General features: G+C 38.7%; 2 protein-coding genes across 7 annotated transcripts in view; one reads left to right on the forward strand and one right to left on the reverse strand.

Annotated features, from left to right (window-relative positions):
• LOC133561214 (DENN domain-containing protein 2A-like) overlaps positions 1–10,067 on the reverse strand; it is a 34,890-nt gene extending 24,823 nt beyond the window's left edge. The window contains exons 1-6 of the mRNA XM_061914532.1: positions 9,934–10,067; positions 8,008–8,730; positions 7,848–7,933; positions 3,877–4,031; positions 3,615–3,812; positions 3,437–3,530 (exon numbers count right to left, since the gene is read on the reverse strand). Coding sequence (XP_061770516.1) covers positions 3,437–3,530; positions 3,615–3,812; positions 3,877–4,031; positions 7,848–7,933; positions 8,008–8,624 — 1,150 coding nt within the window. The 5' untranslated portion in view covers positions 8,625–8,730; positions 9,934–10,067. The remainder of the gene's footprint in view (positions 1–3,436; positions 3,531–3,614; positions 3,813–3,876; positions 4,032–7,847; positions 7,934–8,007; positions 8,731–9,933) is intronic.
• slc37a3 (solute carrier family 37 member 3) overlaps positions 1–19,717 on the forward strand; it is a 69,404-nt gene that overhangs the window by 21,636 nt on the left and 28,051 nt on the right. Inside the window, exons 2-6 of one of the 6 annotated variants that reach the window (XM_061914526.1) lie at positions 5,400–5,555; positions 13,456–13,599; positions 13,717–13,755; positions 16,565–16,642; positions 16,846–17,053. In XM_061914526.1, the coding sequence (XP_061770510.1) occupies positions 16,977–17,053 (77 nt within the window). In that variant the 5' untranslated portion in view covers positions 5,400–5,555; positions 13,456–13,599; positions 13,717–13,755; positions 16,565–16,642; positions 16,846–16,976. The remainder of the gene's footprint in view (positions 1–5,399; positions 5,556–13,455; positions 13,600–13,716; positions 13,756–16,564; positions 16,643–16,845; positions 17,054–19,717) is intronic. The other 5 variants (XM_061914528.1, XM_061914522.1, XM_061914523.1 and 2 more) reach the window with 5 other exon arrangements.

Raw genomic sequence — 19,717 nt, forward strand, 5'->3', positions numbered from 1 at the left:
TTGGAATTAAATAAATACATGTCAGTGATTTATTTAATGTAAAAATACATTTAATTACAACCGTTTAATTATTTTAATCATAATTGGAATTAAATACGTAAATTTGGTAAATGTGTCATTCATGAATTGTAAAAGTACATTTAATTATTTAGAACTGTTTAATTATTTTGATAATTGGAATTAGAATTAAATACATGTGTTAAATGTGTCATTTATTTATTGCAAACACAAATTTACCGGGCGACCGGTGCAATGGACTTTGAGTGGATCTAGCATAATAGTGTGAGAGTCCAGTCCATAGTGGATCCAACATAATAGTGAGAAAGTCCAGTCCATAGTGGATCTAACATAATAGTGAGAAAGTCCAGTCCATAGTGGATCTAACATAATAGTGTGAGAGTCCAGTCCATAGTGGATCTAACATAATAGTGAGAAAGTCCAGTCCATAGTGGATCTAACATAATAGTGTGAGAGTCCAGTCCATAGTGGATCCAACATAATAGTGAGAAAGTCCAGTCCATAGTGGATCTAACATAATAGTGAGAAAGTCCAGTCCATAGTGGATCTAACATAATAGTGTGAGAGTCCAGTCCATAGTGGATCTAACATAATAGTGAGAAAGTCCAGTCCATAGTGGATCTAACATAATAGTGTGAGAGTCCAGTCCATAGTGGATGTACATAATAGTGAGAAAGTCCAGTCCGTAGTGGATCTAACATAAGTGTGAGAATCCAGTCCATAGTGGACCTAACATAATATTGTGAGAGTCCAGTCCATAGTGGATGTACATAATAGTGAGAAAGTCCAGTCCATAGTGGATCTAACATAATAGTGTGAGAGTCCAGTCCATAGTGGATCTAACGTAATAGTGAGAAAGTCCAGTCCGTAGTGGATCTAACATAATAGTGTGAGAATCCAGTCCATAGTGGACCTAACATAATATTGTGAGAGTCCAGTCCATAGTGGATGTACATAATAGTGAGAAAGTCCAGTCCATAGTGGATCTGACATAATAGTGTGAGAGTCCAGTCCATAGTGGACCTAACATAATATTGTGAGAGTCCAGTCCACAGTGGATCTAACATAACAGTGAGAAAGTCCAGTCCATAGTGAATCTTACATAATAGTGTGAGTCCAGTCCATAGTAAATCTAACATAATAGTGTGAGAGTCCAGTCCATAGTGGATGTACATAATAGTGAGAAAGTCCAGTCCATAGTGGATCTAACATAATAGTGTGAGAATCCAGTCCATAGTGGATCTAACATAATAGTGAGAAAGTCCAGTCCGTAGTGGATCTAACATAATAGTGTGAGAATCCAGTCCATAGTGGACCTAACATAATATTGTGAGAGTCCAGTCCATAGTGGATGTACATAATAGTGAGAAAGTCCAGTCCATAGTGGATCTGACATAATAGTGTGAGAGTCCAGTCCATAGTGGACCTAACATAATATTGTGAGAGTCCAGTCCACAGTGGATCTAACATAACAGTGAGAAAGTCCAGTCCATAGTGAATCTTACATAATAGTGTGAGTCCAGTCCATAGTAAATCTAACATAATAGTGTGAGAGTCCAGTCCATAGTGGATGTAACATAATAGTGAGAAAGTCCAGTCCATAGTGGATCTTACATAATAGTGTGAGAGTCCAGTATATAGTGGATCTAACATAATAGTGAGAAAGTCCAGTCCATTGTGGATCTTACATAGTAGTGTGAGAGTCCAGTCCATACTGGATCTAACATAGTAGTGTGAGAGTCCAGTCCATAGTGGATCTAACATAATAGTGTGAGAGTCCAGTCCATAGTGGATCTTACATAATAGTGTGAGAGTCCAGTCCATAGTGGATCTAACATAATAGTGAGAAAGTCCAGTCCATAGTGGATCTAACATAATAGTGTGAGAGTCCAGTCCATAGTGGATCTAACGTTATAGTGAGAAAGTCCAGTCCATAGTGGATCTTATATAATAGTTAGGGGTCTCCGCTGTTTTATTTTACGCTTCATAATGCGGCACACATTTTCGATGGGAGACAGGTTTGGACTGCAGGCGGGCCAGGAAAGTACCTGCACTCTTTTACTACAAAGCCACGCTGTTGTAACACGTGGCTTGGTATTGTCTTGCTGAAATAAGCAGGGGCGTCCATGATAACGTTGCTTGGATGACAACATGTTGCTCCAAAACCTGTATGGACCATTCAGCATTAATGGTGCCTTCACAGATGTGTAAGTTACCCATGCCTTGGGCACTAATACACCCCCATACCATCACAGATGCTGGCTTTTGAACTTTGTGCCTATAACAATCCGGTTGGTTATTTTCCTCTTTGTTCCGGAGGACACCACGTCCACAGTTTCCAAATATAATTTCAAATGTGGACTCGTCAGACCACAGAACACTTTTCCACTTTGCATCAGTCCTTCTTAGATGAGTTCGGGCCCAGCGAAGCCAGCGGCGTTCCTTGGTGTTGTTGATAAATTGGTTTTGTTTTGCATAGCAGAGTTTTAACTTGCACTTACAGGTGTAGCAACCAGCTGTAGTTACTGACAGTGGTTTTATGAAGTGTTACAGAGTCCGTGTGGGGATATCCTTTACACACTGATGTCGGTTTTTGATGCAATACTGCCTGAGGGATCAAAGGTCCGTAATATCATCGCTTATGTGCAGTAATTTCTCCAGATTCTCTGAACCTTTTGATGATTTTTACAGACAGTAGATGGTAAAATCCCTAAATTCCTTGCAATAGCTCGTTGAGAAATGTTGTTCTAAAACTGTTCGACAATTTGCTTACAAATTGGTGACCCTCACCCCATCCTTGTTTGTGAATTACTTAGCATTTCATGGAAGCTGCTTTTATAACCCACCTGTTCCCAATTAGCCTGCACACCTGTGGGATGTTCCAAATAAGTGTTTGATGAGCATTCCTCAACTTTATCAGTATTTATTGCCACCTTTCTCAACTTCTTTGTGTCGTGTTGCTGGCATCAAATTGTAAAGTTACTGATTATTTGCGGAAAAAAAATGTTTATCAGTTTGAACATCAAATATGTTGTCTTTGTAGCATATTCAACTGAATATGGGTTGAAAATGATTTGCAAATCATTGTATTCTGTTTATATTTACATCTAACAAGATTTCCCAACTCATATGGAAACGGGGTTTGTAATATAATAGTTTCAGGAGTGCGACTATCCAGGACTAGCTGCGGTGAGCTCAAACAAGCACCAGGTAGCGTCCATGAGCAGATAATACTGTATCATCTCTATCTCTTGCGGACTTCTCAGGTCTTATTAGGTCAGTGGTGCATTCTTCATATATTACTCATGCTTGAAGTGAGGAATGAGGCAAAAACTAACCCAGACCACCCTGTTTGTGGGAACCCGGGCAAAAATACAGCAATTGGCTAAAAACCGAATGCAAATAGTACAAATGTTACCTCTCCCTGAGCTGGTCTCAGCATATTGATAAATCCTCCTGAGGTGTTTCTTCCCAATCCGAGCCTCAAAGATGCTGTTGATCCTCAGCACCACCTGTGAGGAAAACAATGAAAAATCCCAACATAGATCCAAAGAAAATAGTGAGTTGAAATGCAAAATAAAAACAGAAAACTGTACTGTTGGTGTCCTACGACACGGACGGCCGTAGGACTCCCCGGACAGCCCAGGTCCAGGCTCGGGTGGGACGGACGTGGGGCTGAGCTGGAGTGGAGATGGAACACCGCCGCTACCATGGGTCTGCTGGGCGGGCCGACGCAGATCCAGCAGCTTGAAGCTCCGACCGGAATTCTGTCTAAAGAAGCCTGGTCTTGAAACCTGAGAACATGATCCCAATCAGACTTTTGGTCCGCGTACATAAGTTCATGAGAAGTGATGCAACCTTGCTTGTGTCTGCACCAGGAGAGGACGGCAGAGACTGCTGGGAGCACTGACTCTCCAACTCGATGTCTTCATATGGGCTCTCTGCGAATGGATAATAATTACACATTCCACGCCAACAGGGGGCAGCAGGGATCCTCGACGGCCACAATTGCGCTAATCAAGGAAACGTGCTCAATCAGATACAAATATTATAACTCCTATTTTTCTTATCTACAAACCCCGTTTCCATATGAGTTGGGAAATTGTGTTAAATGTAAATATAAACGGAATACAATGATTTGCAAATCATTTTCAACCCATATTCAGTTGAATATGCTACAAAGACAACATATTTGATGTTCAAACTCATAAACATGTTTTTGTTGTTGCAAATAATCATTAACTTTAGAATTTGATGCCAGCAACACATGACAAAGAAGTTGGGAAAGGTGGCAATAAATACTGATAAAGTTAAGGAATTCTCATCAAACGCTTATTTGGAACATCCCACAGGTGTGCCGGCTAATTGGGAACAGGTGGGTGCCATGATTGGGTATAAAAACAGCTTCCCAAAAAATGCTCAGTCTTTCACAAGAAAGGGTGGGGCGAGGTACACCCATTTGTCCACAACTGGGTGAGCAAATAGTCAAACAGTTTAAGAACAACGTTTCTCAAAGTGCAATTGCAAGAAATTTAGGGATTTCAACATCTACGGTCCATAATATCATCAAAAGGTTCAGAGAATCTGGAGAATTCACTCCACGTAAGCAGCATGGTCGGAAACCAACATTGAATGACCGTGACTTTCGATCCCTCAGTCGGCACTGTATCAAAAACCAACATCAATCTATAAAGGATATCACCACATGGGCTCAGGAACACTTCAGAAAACCACTGTCACTAAATACAGTTTGTCGCTACACCTGTAAGTGCTGAAAGGCCCATACAGGTTTTGGAGCGACATATGTTGTCATCCAAGCAACATTATCATGGACACCCCTGCTTATTTCAGCAAGACAAGTTTTACAACAGCATGGCTTCGTACAAAAAAGAGTGCGGGCACTTTCCTGGCCATCCTGCAGTCCAGACCTGTCTCCCATCGAAAATGTGCGGCGCATTATGAAGTGTAAAATACGACGGCGGCGATCCCGGACTGTTGAACGACTGACGCTCTACATAAAACAAGAATGGGAAAGAATTCCACTTTCAAAGCTTCAACAATTAGTTTCCTCATTTCCCAAACGTTTATTGAGTGTTGTTAAAAGAAAAGGTGATGTAACACAGTGGTGAACATGCCCTTTCCCAACTACTTTGGCATGTGTTGCAGCCATGAAATTCGAAGTTAATTATTATTTGCAAAAAATAAATAAAGTTTATGAGTTTGAACATCAAATATCTTGTCTTTGTGGTGCATTCAATTGAATATGGGTTGAAAATTATTTGCAAATCATTATATTCCGTTTATATTTACATCCAACACAATTTCCCAACTCATATGGAAATAGGGTTTGTATAACTCCTCTATGTTTCTTTTCTATACAGCTGGGAGATTAGATGGCGCTTCATAACTTCTCCCCAAGCAAGATGGAGCTTTTCTTCCTGTCACTCAAAAACAAACATGTGACCTGGACGAATGCAGCTGTCACGAGACTGTTTTATCAAAAGGATGTTTGAAAAAGAGGAAGTCCCATATTTGAGGTAAGGAAAAGAAATCATAAATAAAAATTCAAACACAATTTTTTTTATTAATTAATTTTAAAAATAGGGTAATGCTTTGGGAGACATCCAATTCCACATTCATTCAATCATTTTTCATCAAATTAAATTTCATTGAATTTTGATTAACCATGACTGAAAGGTATTTCTTGCTTCTGTCATTTAAATTAACTTTAAAAAAAAAGAGCAAAATATTTGGGCACAAAGTAAATGTTACTGTCAAAATGTCATACAGGAACATTCTGCAAATGCTAGTTTTGGTGGAAGAGCAGCATTGTGGAACAGTGGTTAGCGCTCATCATTCACAGTGCGAAAGTCCTGGGTTCAATTCCAAGTCTTTCTGTGTGGACTCTGCATGTTCTCCCAGTGATTGCGTGGGATCTCTCCGGGTACTCCGGCTTCCTCCAAATATACACACCTGGGGATAGGCTGATTCAGGGGTAGAGAACCTATGGCTCTAGAGCCAGATATGGCTCTTTTGATGACTGCTCCTGGCTCTCTGATAAATCTGAGCTGACGTTGATTAACACGATAAGTAATGAATAATTCCACTTGTAATCACAGTGTTAAAAATAATGTTCAAAATATAAAACATTCTCATGCATTTTAATCCATCCATCCGTTTTCTACCGCACCTGTTCAAGAAGTTGTGTTAATGGTAAGAAGTTATTTATTTATTATTGGTTAGTGTGGGGCTTGCCCGCCTGGGGGTTCTTCAGACCCCCAAGCACCGACATGAGAGCCTGTTTCAGGGTTACAATATTGTTTTATTTTTCAATAAGTTTCCAGCAATAGTATTTCCAGCCCCAGCCCAGTCTCTCCTCCTGGCTGCTGCTTATAACAGAGCGACAGGTGATTAGATAACAAGGCCCAGATGGGCCATCTATGCACCTGTCGCTGCAGGCCACGCCCCCTCCACAGTTAGCTTCAGAATAACAATGTTATTACAAAGAATAAGAGACCTATTATACTCTAGAAATGTTGGTCTTACTTAAAAATGCACGCGTTTAGTTGTATTCAGTGTTAAAAAAAATATTATATGGCTCTTACGGAAATACATTTTAAAATATTTGGCTTTTTGGCTCTCTCAGCCAAAAAGGTTCCCGACTCCTGGGCTAATTGGCAACACTAAAATTGTTTTACCTTGAATTTCTGGCAACCAAAGCTGCCGATATTATATCGTAAATTCTTTAGTGTTTTTTCCGTAAATAGGTTCCGATTTATCCGTTTTTTTTATAGTAATTCACCATAATCAAAAACAGTTATAAAGTGTAAAATTAACAAATTCAACATCAACATACCGTAATGTCCACTAGAGGTGTGGGAAAAAAATCGATTCGAATTCGAATCGTGATTTTCACGTTGTGCGATTCAGAATCGATTCTCGTTTGTAAAAAAAAAAAATCGATTTTTTAAAAATGTATTTTTATGAATTCATCAAATCAACAAAACAACACACAGCAATACCGTAACAATGCAATCCAATTCCAAAACCAAACCTGACCCAGCAACACTCAGAACTGCAATAAACAGAGCAATTGAGAGAAGACAGAAACACGACACAGAATAAACCAAAAGTAATTAAACACAAATTAATATTATCAACAACAGTATCAATATTAGTTATAATTTCAGCATAGCAGTGATTAAAAATCCCTCATTGACATTATCATTAGACATTTATAAAAATAATAAAAAAGAACAATAGTGTCGCAGTGGCTTACACTTGCATTGCATCTCATAAGCTTGACAACACACTGTGTCCAATGTTTTCACAAAGATAAAATAAGTCATATTTTTGGTTCGTTTAATAGTTAAAACAAATTTACATTATTGCAATCAGTTGATAAAACATTGTCCTTTACAATTATAAAAGCTTTTTACAAAAATCTACTACTCTGCTAGCATTTCAGCAGACTGGGGTAGATCCTGCTGAAATTCTATGTATTGAATGAATACAGAATCCTTTTGAATCGGGAAAAAAATCGTTTTTGAATCGAAAAACGTGTTGAATTGGAAAAAAAAAATAGATTTTGAATTGAATCGTGACCCAATAATCGATATTGAATTGAATCGTGGGACACCGAAAGATTCACAGCCCTAGTCTTGACTGTGTTTTTATTTACGGTGAATTCCTGGCAACCACAGCTGCTGGTATTTTACCATAAATTGTGCAGATTTTTCTTCACACTGTTGTGTGTTTTTGTGAGTGAGAGACAGAAAGAAAAGCACCGACCCTAAATAACGGGCCAAAAGGGTAATGACTGTTTTTACCCAGGATGTCTTCATAGTGATGCTCCTGAGTCAGTGGCACAGGGCGACTATTTGAACTTAGGGCCTCCTCACACTCAAGTGGTTTCCTGTCAAAGTGGAAAAAAATTATTCTTTCCTTTGTTTTTTACTTTTGAATTGTACAGATTTGAATTTCAATTACCTGTTGTTGTTGTTAGCGCCAGGTGGGCGTCTTGAGGATGATTTGGGCAGCGGTGGTAAGTTCCTCTGCTTCCTAAGGACCGGATGCTGGAAGGTGCGTTCTGGTTTAGGGACTGGGTTAACGGGCTCCGTATACACGTTCTCCTGCTGCTGTCCTTCTGGTTTTCCAGAAGACTCGCTCAGGTCTTTCCGTCTTGCTTGCTGGTCTTTTCTCGGTGGGCTGAAGTAGTTCCCCAGCTCTGGAGGAGCTTTTCCGTCACCCATGGCGTCCAGCTTTTTAAAAAGCGTGAAGACCGCTTTCTTCCCCTGGTTGTCATTGGGCGAACACGGTCTTGAATCCCTGAGATGCTCCACACTTTCTTTCAGTTCCTCAATGCCTGTAGTATTTATTTCTAATCTCTCTCTCGCTACACATTTCCTGACAGTATCTTTAACCACTCTTCCGCCATTTTCTGTATGGTCCTCATTCTGCTTTTTTGTCGTCTTTGACGGTTCCTTTTCCTCCCAAAGAGAAATCTTGTCCTTAATGCTGCCTCCGATGGATCTAGGGACTTTGTTTGCCGCCGAAAGCCCATTCTCATTGCTGCAAGGTTCAAGGGTCAGCCTCCTGTGAGCCATCCGAAGACGTAAAGACGCCTTTGGTGCCCTTTGTCTTCTGTCCTTATCTTCTTTGAGGACGCCGCTTCCAAACACATTAAGAACCAGGATCCTCAGACCCCAACGCCTGAACAAAATACATGGTCTGCAAATAACTTTACAAACGTATTTTGTATAAAGATTGAACACTTTTGGTCGCAGTATTGATTCCTTAGGTGCGCTGTAAGAAAGTTCTATTCGTCTGGTGGCCCGAGGGCAGCATCCGGCCAGCCAAAGCTTTTCATTTGGTAATTTCTTCCATTATTTCCATTAATGCCATCGATGTTGAGACGTTAGCTCTCCATCCGTATTGGTTGTGGGTAAGCATTCCACTTTTATTGATGAGTTTGTCCAATCTGTTGTTGAAATTTATATTTATGATTTTTGAAAATTGTGGAAGTTATAAAACTGGTCTATAGTTTCTTATACCGTAAATTTAAACAACTTTTGCCATGTTTAAAATAATAGGTTTAAAATGTCAAATGAAGTTTTTCAGGTGAATCTGGAGAATAGTTTCATAGGAAATTCATAGAAATACGATTTTTTTCTCAATTACTATCAATCAAAAACTACATAGATTTTGGCAGAAAACTGGCATAATTTTTGAAAAATATTTTAATTACGTTTTAAAAATGTCACTAACATTTAAAGGGGACAAGCACTGAGACTAACCAAAAACATAAGTAAATAGCATTTTTGCCTAATTACACAAATGACTGATATTTTATGCGAGTCTCTTGAATTCCCACTGGCTTAACGTGATTGTCTTTTTTTGGCAACAGTGGGAAAATTCATCCGGAGAGGCCTATGAACCGCGGCATCATCTTCTCATCCGCTTTGAAAAATAAACACATAGTTGGACCGCGGCCTAATTCATCAAACAGTTTTGTTTTACTAAATAAACCAGTGGAAATGGGAGCTATCAATGGCATGGTAAGGCATAACCCTGAATGGATGCAAGAGCACCACAAAGCAATTGTTTTTTTTTTTGCCAAGCATTGATCTAAAATTGTATTATGATATTAAAAAGAAACATGAATGGATTTTTAAACAGTAGTTAAATGTGTAAAAAAAACTTTATACCGTTCTTTTACTCCTCTTATATTTTTTAAAAGTTCCTATTTCAATTTGACGATGCGTTTTCCAGCTCGAAATCCTCTCTCTCTCACTTCTATGTCAGTGTCAACACAGGAGATCGACTCATATTTTTTTTTAACGTCCCAGCAAGTTCAAATGCATGCATTTTCAACACCAAGTACATTTCAAATCAAAGCTGCTGTTGGTTACTTACCCCTTGCTGGTGCACACTCTCCATGCTTTTCTGGGTGAAAGAGGGCTCCCATTAAATTAATTCATCCTGAGTTTTTGAAGAGGTTTCTCTCTTGATCCTTGTTTTTTTCATTGTAACTGCTGCTCCCGCCTTCTAATACTTTCATTCACTACACATACCAGTAGTCCCCCCCCCCTCTCTCTCTCTCGCTCTCTCTCTCGCTCTCTCTCTCGTCTCTTTCTCCCTTTTTCTGTGTCAAGTTAAAATCATTAATATAATTTAATTATTTATTATTATTAAGTATATTATTTAATTACCTTATATCCATCCATCCATTTTTAACCGCTTGTCCTTGTTGGGGTCGCGGGGGGTTCTGGTGCCTATCTTAGCTGCATTCAAGCGGAAGGCGGGGTAGACCCGGGACAAGTCGCCACCTCATCATAGGGCCAACACAAATAGACAGACAACATTCACACATTAGGGCCAATTTAGTGTTGCCACTTAACCTATCCCCAGGTGCATGTCTTTGGATGTGGGAGGAAGCCGGAGTACCCGGAGGGAACCCACGCAGTCACGGGGAGAACATGCAAACTCCACACAGAAAGATCCCGATATATATATGTATATATATATATATATATATATATATATATATATATATATATATATACAAACCCTGTTTCCATATGAGTTGGGAAATTGTGTTAGATGTAAATATAAACAGAATACAATGATTTGCAAATAATTTTCAACCCATATTCAGTTGAATATACTACAAAGACAACATATTTGATGTTCAAACTGATAAACATTTTTTTTTTTTTTTGCAAATAATCATTAAATTTATAATTTGATGCCAGCAACATGTGACAAAGAAGTTGGGAAAGGTGGCAATAAATACTGATAAAGTTTAGGAATGCTCATCAAACACTTATTTGGGAGATCCCACAGGTGTGCAGGCTAATTGGGAACAGGTAGGTGCCATGATTGGGTATAAAAACAGCTTCCCAAAAAAATGCTCAGTCTTTTACAAGAAAGGATGGGGCGAGGTACACCCCTTTGTCCACAACTGCGTGAGCAAATAGTCAAACAGTTTAAGAACAACGTTTCTCAAAGTGCAAATGCAAGAATTTTAGGTATTTCAACATCTACGCTCCATAATATCATCAAAAGGTTCAGAAAATCTGGAGAATTCACTCCACGTAAGCGGCATGGCCGGAAACCAACATTGAATGACCGTGACCTTCGATCCCTCAGACGGCACTGTATCAAAAACAGACATCAATCTCTAAAGGATATCACCACATTGGCTAAGGACCACTTTAGAAAACCACTGTCACTAAAAACAGTTTGTCGCTACATCTGTAAGTGCAAGTTAAAGCTCTACTATGCAAAGCGAAAGCCATTTATCAACAACATCCAGAAACGCCGCCGGCTTCTCTGGGCCCGAGATCATCTTAGATGGACTGATGCAAAGTGGAAAAGTGTTCTGTGGTCTGACGACTCCACATTTCGAATAGTTTTTTGGAAATATTCGACATTGTGTCATCCGAACCAAAGGGGAAGCGAACCATCCAGACTGTTATCGACAGAAAATTCAAAAGCCAGCATCTGTGATGGTATGGGGGTGCATTAGTGCCCAAGGCATGGGTAATTTATATATCTGTGAAGGCACCATTAATTCTGAAAGGTACATACAGGTTTTGGAACAACATATGCTGCCATCTAAGCGCCGTCTTTTTCATGGACGCCCCTGCTTATTTCAGCAAAACAATGCCAAGCCACATTCAGCACGTGTTACATATAGCTTGGCTTCTTAAAAAAAGAGTGGGGGTACTTTCCTGGCCCGCCTGCAGTCCAGACCTGTCTCCCATCGAAAACGTGTGGCGTATTATGAAGCATAAAATACCACAGCGGAGACCCCGGACTGTTGAACGACTGAAGCTCTACATAAAACAAGAATGGGAAAGAATTCCACTTTCAAAGCTTCAACAATTAGTTTCCTCAGTTCCCAAATGTTTATTGAGTGTTGTTAAAAGAAAAGGTGATGTAACACAGTGGTGAACATGCCCTTTCCCAACTACTTTGGCACGTGTTGCAGCCATGAAATTCTAAGTTAATTATTATTTGCAAAAAAGAAATAAAGTTTATGAGTTTTAACATCAAGTATCTTGTCATTGTAGTGCATTCAATTGAATATGGGTTGAAAAGGATTTGCAAATCATTGTATTCCGTTTATATTTACATCTAACACAATTTCCCAACTCATATGGAAACGGGGTTTGTGTGTGTATATATATATATATATATATATATATACTAGGGGCTGTGAATCTTTGGGTGTCCCACGATTCGATTCAATATCGATTCGTGGGGTCACGATTCGATAATATGTCGATTTTTTTCAATTCGATTCAAAAACGATATTTTTCCAATTCAAAACGATTCTGTATTCATTCAATACATAGGATTTCAGCAGGATCTACCCCAGTCTGCTGACATGCTAGCAGAGTAGTACATTTAAAAAAAAAAAAAAGGTTTTATAATTGTAAAGGACAATGTTTTATCAACTGATTGCAATAATGTAAATTCGTTTTAACTATTAAACAAACCAAAAATATGACTTATTTTATCTTTGTGAAAACATTGGACACAGTGTGTTGTCAAGCTTATGAGATGCCATGCAAGTGTAAGCCACTGTGACACTATTGTTCTTTTTTTAATTATTTTTATAAATGTATAATGATAATGTCAATGAGGGATTTTTAATCACTGCTATGCTGAAATTATCATCAATCAATCAATCAATGTTTACTTATATAGCCCTAAATCACTAGTGTCTCAAAGGGCTGCACAAACCACCACGACATCCTCGGTAGGCCCACATAAGGGCAAGGAAAACTCACACCCAGTGGGACGTCGGTGACAATGATGACTATGAGAACCTTAGAGAGGAGGAAATTATAACTAATATTGATACTGTTGTTGATAATATTCATTTTTGTTTCATTACTTTTGGTTTGTTCTGTGTGGTGTTTGTGTCTCCTCAATTGCTCTGTTTATTGCAGTTCTGAGTGTTGCTGGGTCAGGTTTGGTTTTGGAATTGGATTGCATTGTTATGGTATTGCTGTGTATTGTTTTGTAGGATTGATTAAAAAAAATACAAAATTTATTTAAAAAAGAATTAGATTTTTTTAAAATGAGAATCGATTCTGAATCTCACAACATAAACGATTCGATTTGTATTCGAATAGATTTTATATATATATACATACATAGTATGTATGTATTGTATCCTGACGGAATAAATAAAGTACTACTATCTAAATCTAGTGGGTTTCTTTTGTACTTTTCCTAGTTTAGTCCTCATATTGTTTCATGGTCCTGTGGGGTATCTTCTTCGTCACCTTCCAATTAGATTATTTTTATTTTTTTAAGCGCTCAATATTGTATTTTAAAAAAGGCACAGAACACTACTTCAATAACATTTTGTGCATACATGTTACTGCAGTAAAAGGAGAGCTTTCGTTTTTTGCCTTGTAGTTCTACTCCTGGACTGTAGGTGGCAGAAGCGCCCAATCTACAAATAGCCGCGCAGTGACGTCACGGATGAGGCGGCCCTCGGTAAACAGATGTTTGTCGCCAAACAGACTAGCTGACAGAATAAACTCTAACTCGACAAGGAAGGTGAGCGCTCTGTTTTTTTCCTTGGAAAAAATTTGAATGTGAAAAAAACTGATTTGTGTATTTCCTTTAATGCTGGCTGTTGGTGTGTTTTTCGACAAACCATGGCGGTGTAAATAGATGCTCTGTCGCCATCAATGAAGACTCGGTTCTTTTGCGGTAGGACTTTTTTATTTATTTTTTTAACCATAACTTGATGTTATAAACGTGTAAATTGGAACACTAAAACACCCAAATACTGAAATGAATATTAACTTGAGCTTAAACGAGTTCTTATTCAAATAAAGTAAAATAAAAACGAGTTTAGTCGCTAGTTATTTGCTGGTGCTGCATTCAATGGCTGCATGGCAACGTGCATGTTCGTTTTTTGTTTGCTTTTTAAAGATCAATATATTGTTTTCCTTTTGCGTAGACACAGATAACAGCGAAGATAAGATAACGAAAAGGAGGAAGAACTCACAGTAATAAAGATATAACACTGCATATACTGTATAGTTTTCTGCGAGTGCTGCGTTCAATTGCTAAATTGCAAAGTTTACCTACAGTTTGCTGTAAAAAATAAGCACGTTTCATTACTTTCCCTTTTTAGTAGACACTATAAATCAGTGCCACATATGGCAGCACAGAGAAGATAATGAAACGGAGGAAGAACTTACAATTTTGTAGATATAACTCACTGTAGCATATACTGTATAGTTCAGTGGTTCTTAACCTTCTTGGAGGTACCGAACCCCACCAGTTTCATATGTGCATTCACTGAACCCTTCTATAGTGAAAAATAAAGAAACGTATGTTTTTTTTATTGGTGCACAAAAGGAACCGTGCATGAACATCACCTTGTTCACAGAACAAAACCAACACAGTGCATGATTTCACAACAAATTACGCACCTTAAACACATTACCATGGATTGATTAACGTGGACCCAACTTAAACAAGTTGAAAAACCTATTTGGGTGTTACCATTTAGTGGTCAATTGTATGGAATATGTACTTTACTGTAGGGATGCACCGATTAATCGGTAACCGAATATATTCGGCCGAATATGGCAAAAAAAGCCACATTCGGCCTTCGGTGGAATGAGTTAAGAACAAGGCCGAATAGTGGCGTGTGACGCAATTTTTTGACGCGGTGACGCAATCAACCAACGAGCAGTGACGTTGGGATATGTTGTGTACCTGTATAAGTGTATGAGGTTACAAGCACACACTTATTGAGATTTAGTGGGGCCTCTGTTTACATTATTAGCCTGTTGTGTAGGCTACCTGTATAAGTGTAAGAGGTTATAAGCACACACTTAATTGAGATTTACTTGAGCCTTCAGTTTACATTATTAGCATATCTACTGTGGCTAAGCAGACTTTTACCAAAAGGACACTCATTCATTTGTTGGTTTATCCACTTTAATGCATTTTAATTTTTTTTGGAATGCATGTTTTGTTTGAAGGCGTAATTTAAAAAAAAGACTTTGTGCTTTTTTTGAAAAGCAAAGGCTACTGGAATATTAAAAAAATGTCAATATTCAATAAAAAATACTTTATTTGAAAAACATGTATAAATATTTATTCTAGGCTATTTATGCAATATAAAAAAATTGTGAAAAACTGCATTCATTATTCGGTATTCAGCCTTCGGTGCATCCCTACTTTACTGTGTAAACTGTACTGTTTCATATAATGTATTCTCTTCCTTTGCAATCTGCTAGTAAACGTTTCAATCAATCAATCAATCAAAAAACCTACAAATCAGATGGAAAATTAGAGGGAACATTGTGGAGGTATCCATAATACGCCGACAGGGAGAATTTTTTATTTACACGATAATTAGGATGTGTCCATACTTCCGTGCCGGAGGCTACGCCGAACCCCTAAAGCCGACTCACCGAACCCAGGTTAAGAACCACTGGTATAGTTACTTGTGCGTTCAATGGCTGAAATGCAATGTTGGAATTTTACTGTTTGCAGATCACTGTAAAAAATATAAGCACGTTTTATTACTTTTGCTTTAAGTAGACACTACTGAACAGTGACACACATGGCAGCAAAGATAATACAATGGAAAGGAGGAAGTACCCACAATAATGTAGATACAACTCACTGTAGCATATACTGTATACCGTATTTCCTGGGCATATAGTATGCACCTGCCTTGAATTACTGCCGGGTCAAACTCGCTTCGCAAAAGAATTAGCGCATGCTAAGTATTACCACCTGGTCAAACTGGTGACGTCACGAGTGACACTTCCCCTGTCATCATTGTCAAAATGGAGGAGGCTGATTTCAATACTGGTAATTTCAAATCGCAATCAAGGGAAGAAGATTAAGAGCTGTTCAGTAGGATTTAAGATCCAAGCTTAAGTCACACTCAAATTTTTACTGCATACCTTTGGTAAGTGCCAGAGTGAGAAGAGGTTTTAAAAGAATTAGCTCATGCTTACTTTTACCGCATGCCTTTGGTAAGCGCAGGAGTGAGAAGAGGTTTTAAATTAATTAGCGCCCCGGCGGCAATTCAAGGAAATACGGTAGTTATTTCTGAGTGCTGTGTTGGAATTGAACTGTGTTTGCTTAGTTTCCTTTAGAAATAGGACATATAAGCATGTTTTATTAATTTCGTTTTCAGGAGACACAGATAACGGCACACTTTTAGTAGAAAATACTAGAGCGATGTATGTATCTTTGGGCACCCAACAATTAGATCCGATTTTGATTCCTGGGGTGACGATTCAATTCAAACCGATTCTCGCATGTACTGTATGATGATTATAATTGAACTTTTTTAATACAGGTTAGAAAAGCTATTTCTGGTTGCATGATGTGTCTTTTTATAAATAGATTTTGGAAAAATGAAAAAAGTTGTTTTTATGTTTTTTAAATAGATCTTTTAAAATTATGAAAATATTTTGAATCAGGGTGAATGAGAATCTCGATTCGGATGTAAATTGATTTGTCTGTACATCCTTACTACTAGACGCAGATGGCAGCACAGAGAAGACAAAGAAAAGGAGAAAGAACTCACAGTTGTATATATTTAAGTCAATGTGTATCTGTAAGTGATGTGTTCAATGGCAATGTTAGAATTTAACTATAGTTTGCTTAGTTTCCCCTTGCAAATAGAACATATAAGCACGATTTATTACTTTGGCTTTCAAGAGACACAAATAACAGCGCAAAGAGCGCACTCACAAAAACATATGTACAACCCCATGAATAGCAACGTCAAAGTTTTAACCATGACTTCCTTCTTTTCAGGCACTTTATTTGCAACCCGTGATGTGTTTGTACCACCAGGTGTTATTGGGAGTCTTTAGCTGAGCTCCCTTCCTGTCCTTTCCGCTATTGCTCTCCTCCTCGTCCTCCTCATCCCTCCAGTCGTCCCTGTGATGCCTCCCTCCTGCTGTGGCTTCCTGTCACAGTACACCCATCATCACCTGGTCGCCTTCCTCCTCACCTTCTTTAGGTAATTTGTGCTGCCCTTTTCCCCCCAAAGCTTGTGCGTGTGTGTGTTTTCATGCACTAAAAAAGGAAATATGGCTGCAGAGTGAGTGTAGTGTAGGGACAAACTGAATGGATGAAAGCTATTTACTTGGGTCAAAGGTCTGTGGACCAACACAGGGCAGACGTTGTCAGGATAGTGTGAAGTGTGTGTGTGTTTATTTCCAATGGCAGTAGAAACTTGCATTATGTGAACCTAAAGGCTTTACAATTGTAAATGAATACATTCAATTTGTATTCATATTTCTAAATCATGATCTACCATTTTATTGGTTTTAGACCAGGAGCGGCCAAACTTTTTCCATGGAGGGCCACAGACCGATAAATCAAAACTTTTTCCATTCAGGGCCACAGACCGATAAATCAAAACTTTTTCCATTGAGGGCCACAGACCGATAAATCAAAACTTTTTCCATTGAGGGCCACAGACCGATAAATCAAAACTTTTTCCATTGAGGGCCACAGACCGATAAATCAAAGCATGCGGGGGCCAGTTTGGTAGTTTTCACCTTCAAAACCAATATAATAGATTTTTTGTCAAAGAACTACTGTAGAAAATGCAATTTTTTGTAGACATTTCGTGTGAATGCTGAAGATCCGAAGTTGAACTGAAATGCTAACTGGCCAGACAGCGTCAAGTAACAAAAGATATGAGCTAAAACAAAAAAAGCTAGCATACCAACTAGGGCTGCGAATCTCTGGGTGTCCCACGATTCGATTCAATATCGATTCTTGGGGTCGCGATTCGATAATATATCGATTTTTTTGATTCAACGCGATTCTCGATTCAAAAACTATATTTTTCCGATTCAAAAGGATTCTGTATTCATTCAATACATAGGATTTCAGCAGGATTTACCCCGGTCTGCTGACATGCTAGCAGAGTAGTAGGTTTTTTTAAAGCATTTTTAATTATAAAGGACAATGTTTTATCAACTGATTGCAATAATGTAAATTTGTTTTAACTATTAAAGGAACCAAAAATATGACTTATTTTATCTTTGTTAAAACATTGGACACAGTGTGTTGTCAAGCTTATGAGATGCCATGCAAGTGTAAGCCACTGTGACACTATTGTTCTTTATTTTTATTTTTATAAATGTCTAATGATAATGTCAATGAGGGATTTTAAATCACTGCTATGCTGAAATTATAACTAATATTGATACTGTTGTTGATAATATTCATTTTTGTTTCACTACTTTTGGTTTGTTCTGTGTCGTGTTTGTGTCTCCTCAATTGCTCTGTTTATTGCAGTTATGAGTGTTGCTGGGTCAGGTTTTGTTTTGGAATTGGATTGCGTTGTTATGGTTTTGCTGTGTAGTGGTTTGTTGGATTAATAAAAAAATAAAAATTGATTTAAAAAAAAAAAAAAGTGAATCGATTCTGAATCGCACAACATATTCGATTCGTATTCGAATCGATTTTTTCCCACACCCTTAATACCAACAGTGCTATGCTAATATGCTTACAATTAGCGTTGGTGAAAAAACAAAATATACTACACTGGAGTGTATACCTGCTAAAGTAGCTAAAAAGGTTTGCATGCTAACTGTAACATGTGTCAAGTTTCAAAATATATTACTCTGAAGTGTGTGCCTGGAAAATGTGTTTACAATGCCAGTATGCCAATGCTAGCATCCATCAAGTACCAAATTTGACTGAGGTGTAGAGATGTCCGATAATGGGTTTTGTGCAGACATCCGATATTGTCCAACTCTTAATTACTGATTCCGATTGTGTGGTTTGCGTGGACCACCCAGGAAGGACATCGCTTTTCAGCACATGTTTGACTCTTTATTTTTCAATAAAGTTTTTTCGTCAGCTCGGATCGCTCTTTCAGCTCCTCTCCGCTGCTCCCTCCTCGGTCGCTCTTTCAGCCGGCCGCGTCGTCGTATCTCGTGTGCTGTTCTCTGTCGCTATTTGATCGCTCCTGCGCTGCATCTTCTGTGGACACTCCACCTCCTTCTCTTATCTTTCCTCTTTCTCCCCTTTTATATACTGCGAGGAGATATGTAGATTGATTACTGGTGTGTGAGCCACGTACCTGATCTGGATTGCAGCGGCGGTGCTCCCGGCACGCCCTGCCTCTCCGTTCCTCCGCATTCTTCGCCTCCTTGCCGCCATCTTGAGCAGGGCTACAGCGTGTCCTGCCCCGCCGTCGGTCCGTCGGCTCCGCCTCTCTACACCGATATCAACCGATACCGATATATACAGTCGTGGAATTAACACATTATTATGCCTAATTTTGTTGTGATGCCTCGCTGGATTCATTAAACAATGCAATAAGGTTTTCCAAAATAAATCAACTCAAGTTATGGAAAAAAATGCCAACATGGCACTGCCATATTTATTATTGAAGTCACAAAGTGCATTATTTTTTTCAAACATGCCTCAAAACCGCACCTTGGAATTTGGGACATGCTCTCCAAGGGAGAGCATGAGGAGCTTGAGGTCCGGGTGGCACTCTGGACACCCCTATTTTAGGCTAATAATTTGTATGTAATGACAATAAGTTACGCACAGCACGGTGGTGGAGGGGTTAGCGCGTCTGACTCACGATACGAAGGTCCTGAGTAGTCCTGGGTTCAATCCTTGGCTCGGAATCTTTCTGTGTGGAGTTTGCATG

This window comes from Nerophis ophidion, linkage group LG10 (genome assembly GCF_033978795.1).
Source record: "Nerophis ophidion isolate RoL-2023_Sa linkage group LG10, RoL_Noph_v1.0, whole genome shotgun sequence".
NCBI lineage: Eukaryota > Metazoa > Chordata > Actinopteri > Syngnathiformes > Syngnathidae > Nerophis > Nerophis ophidion.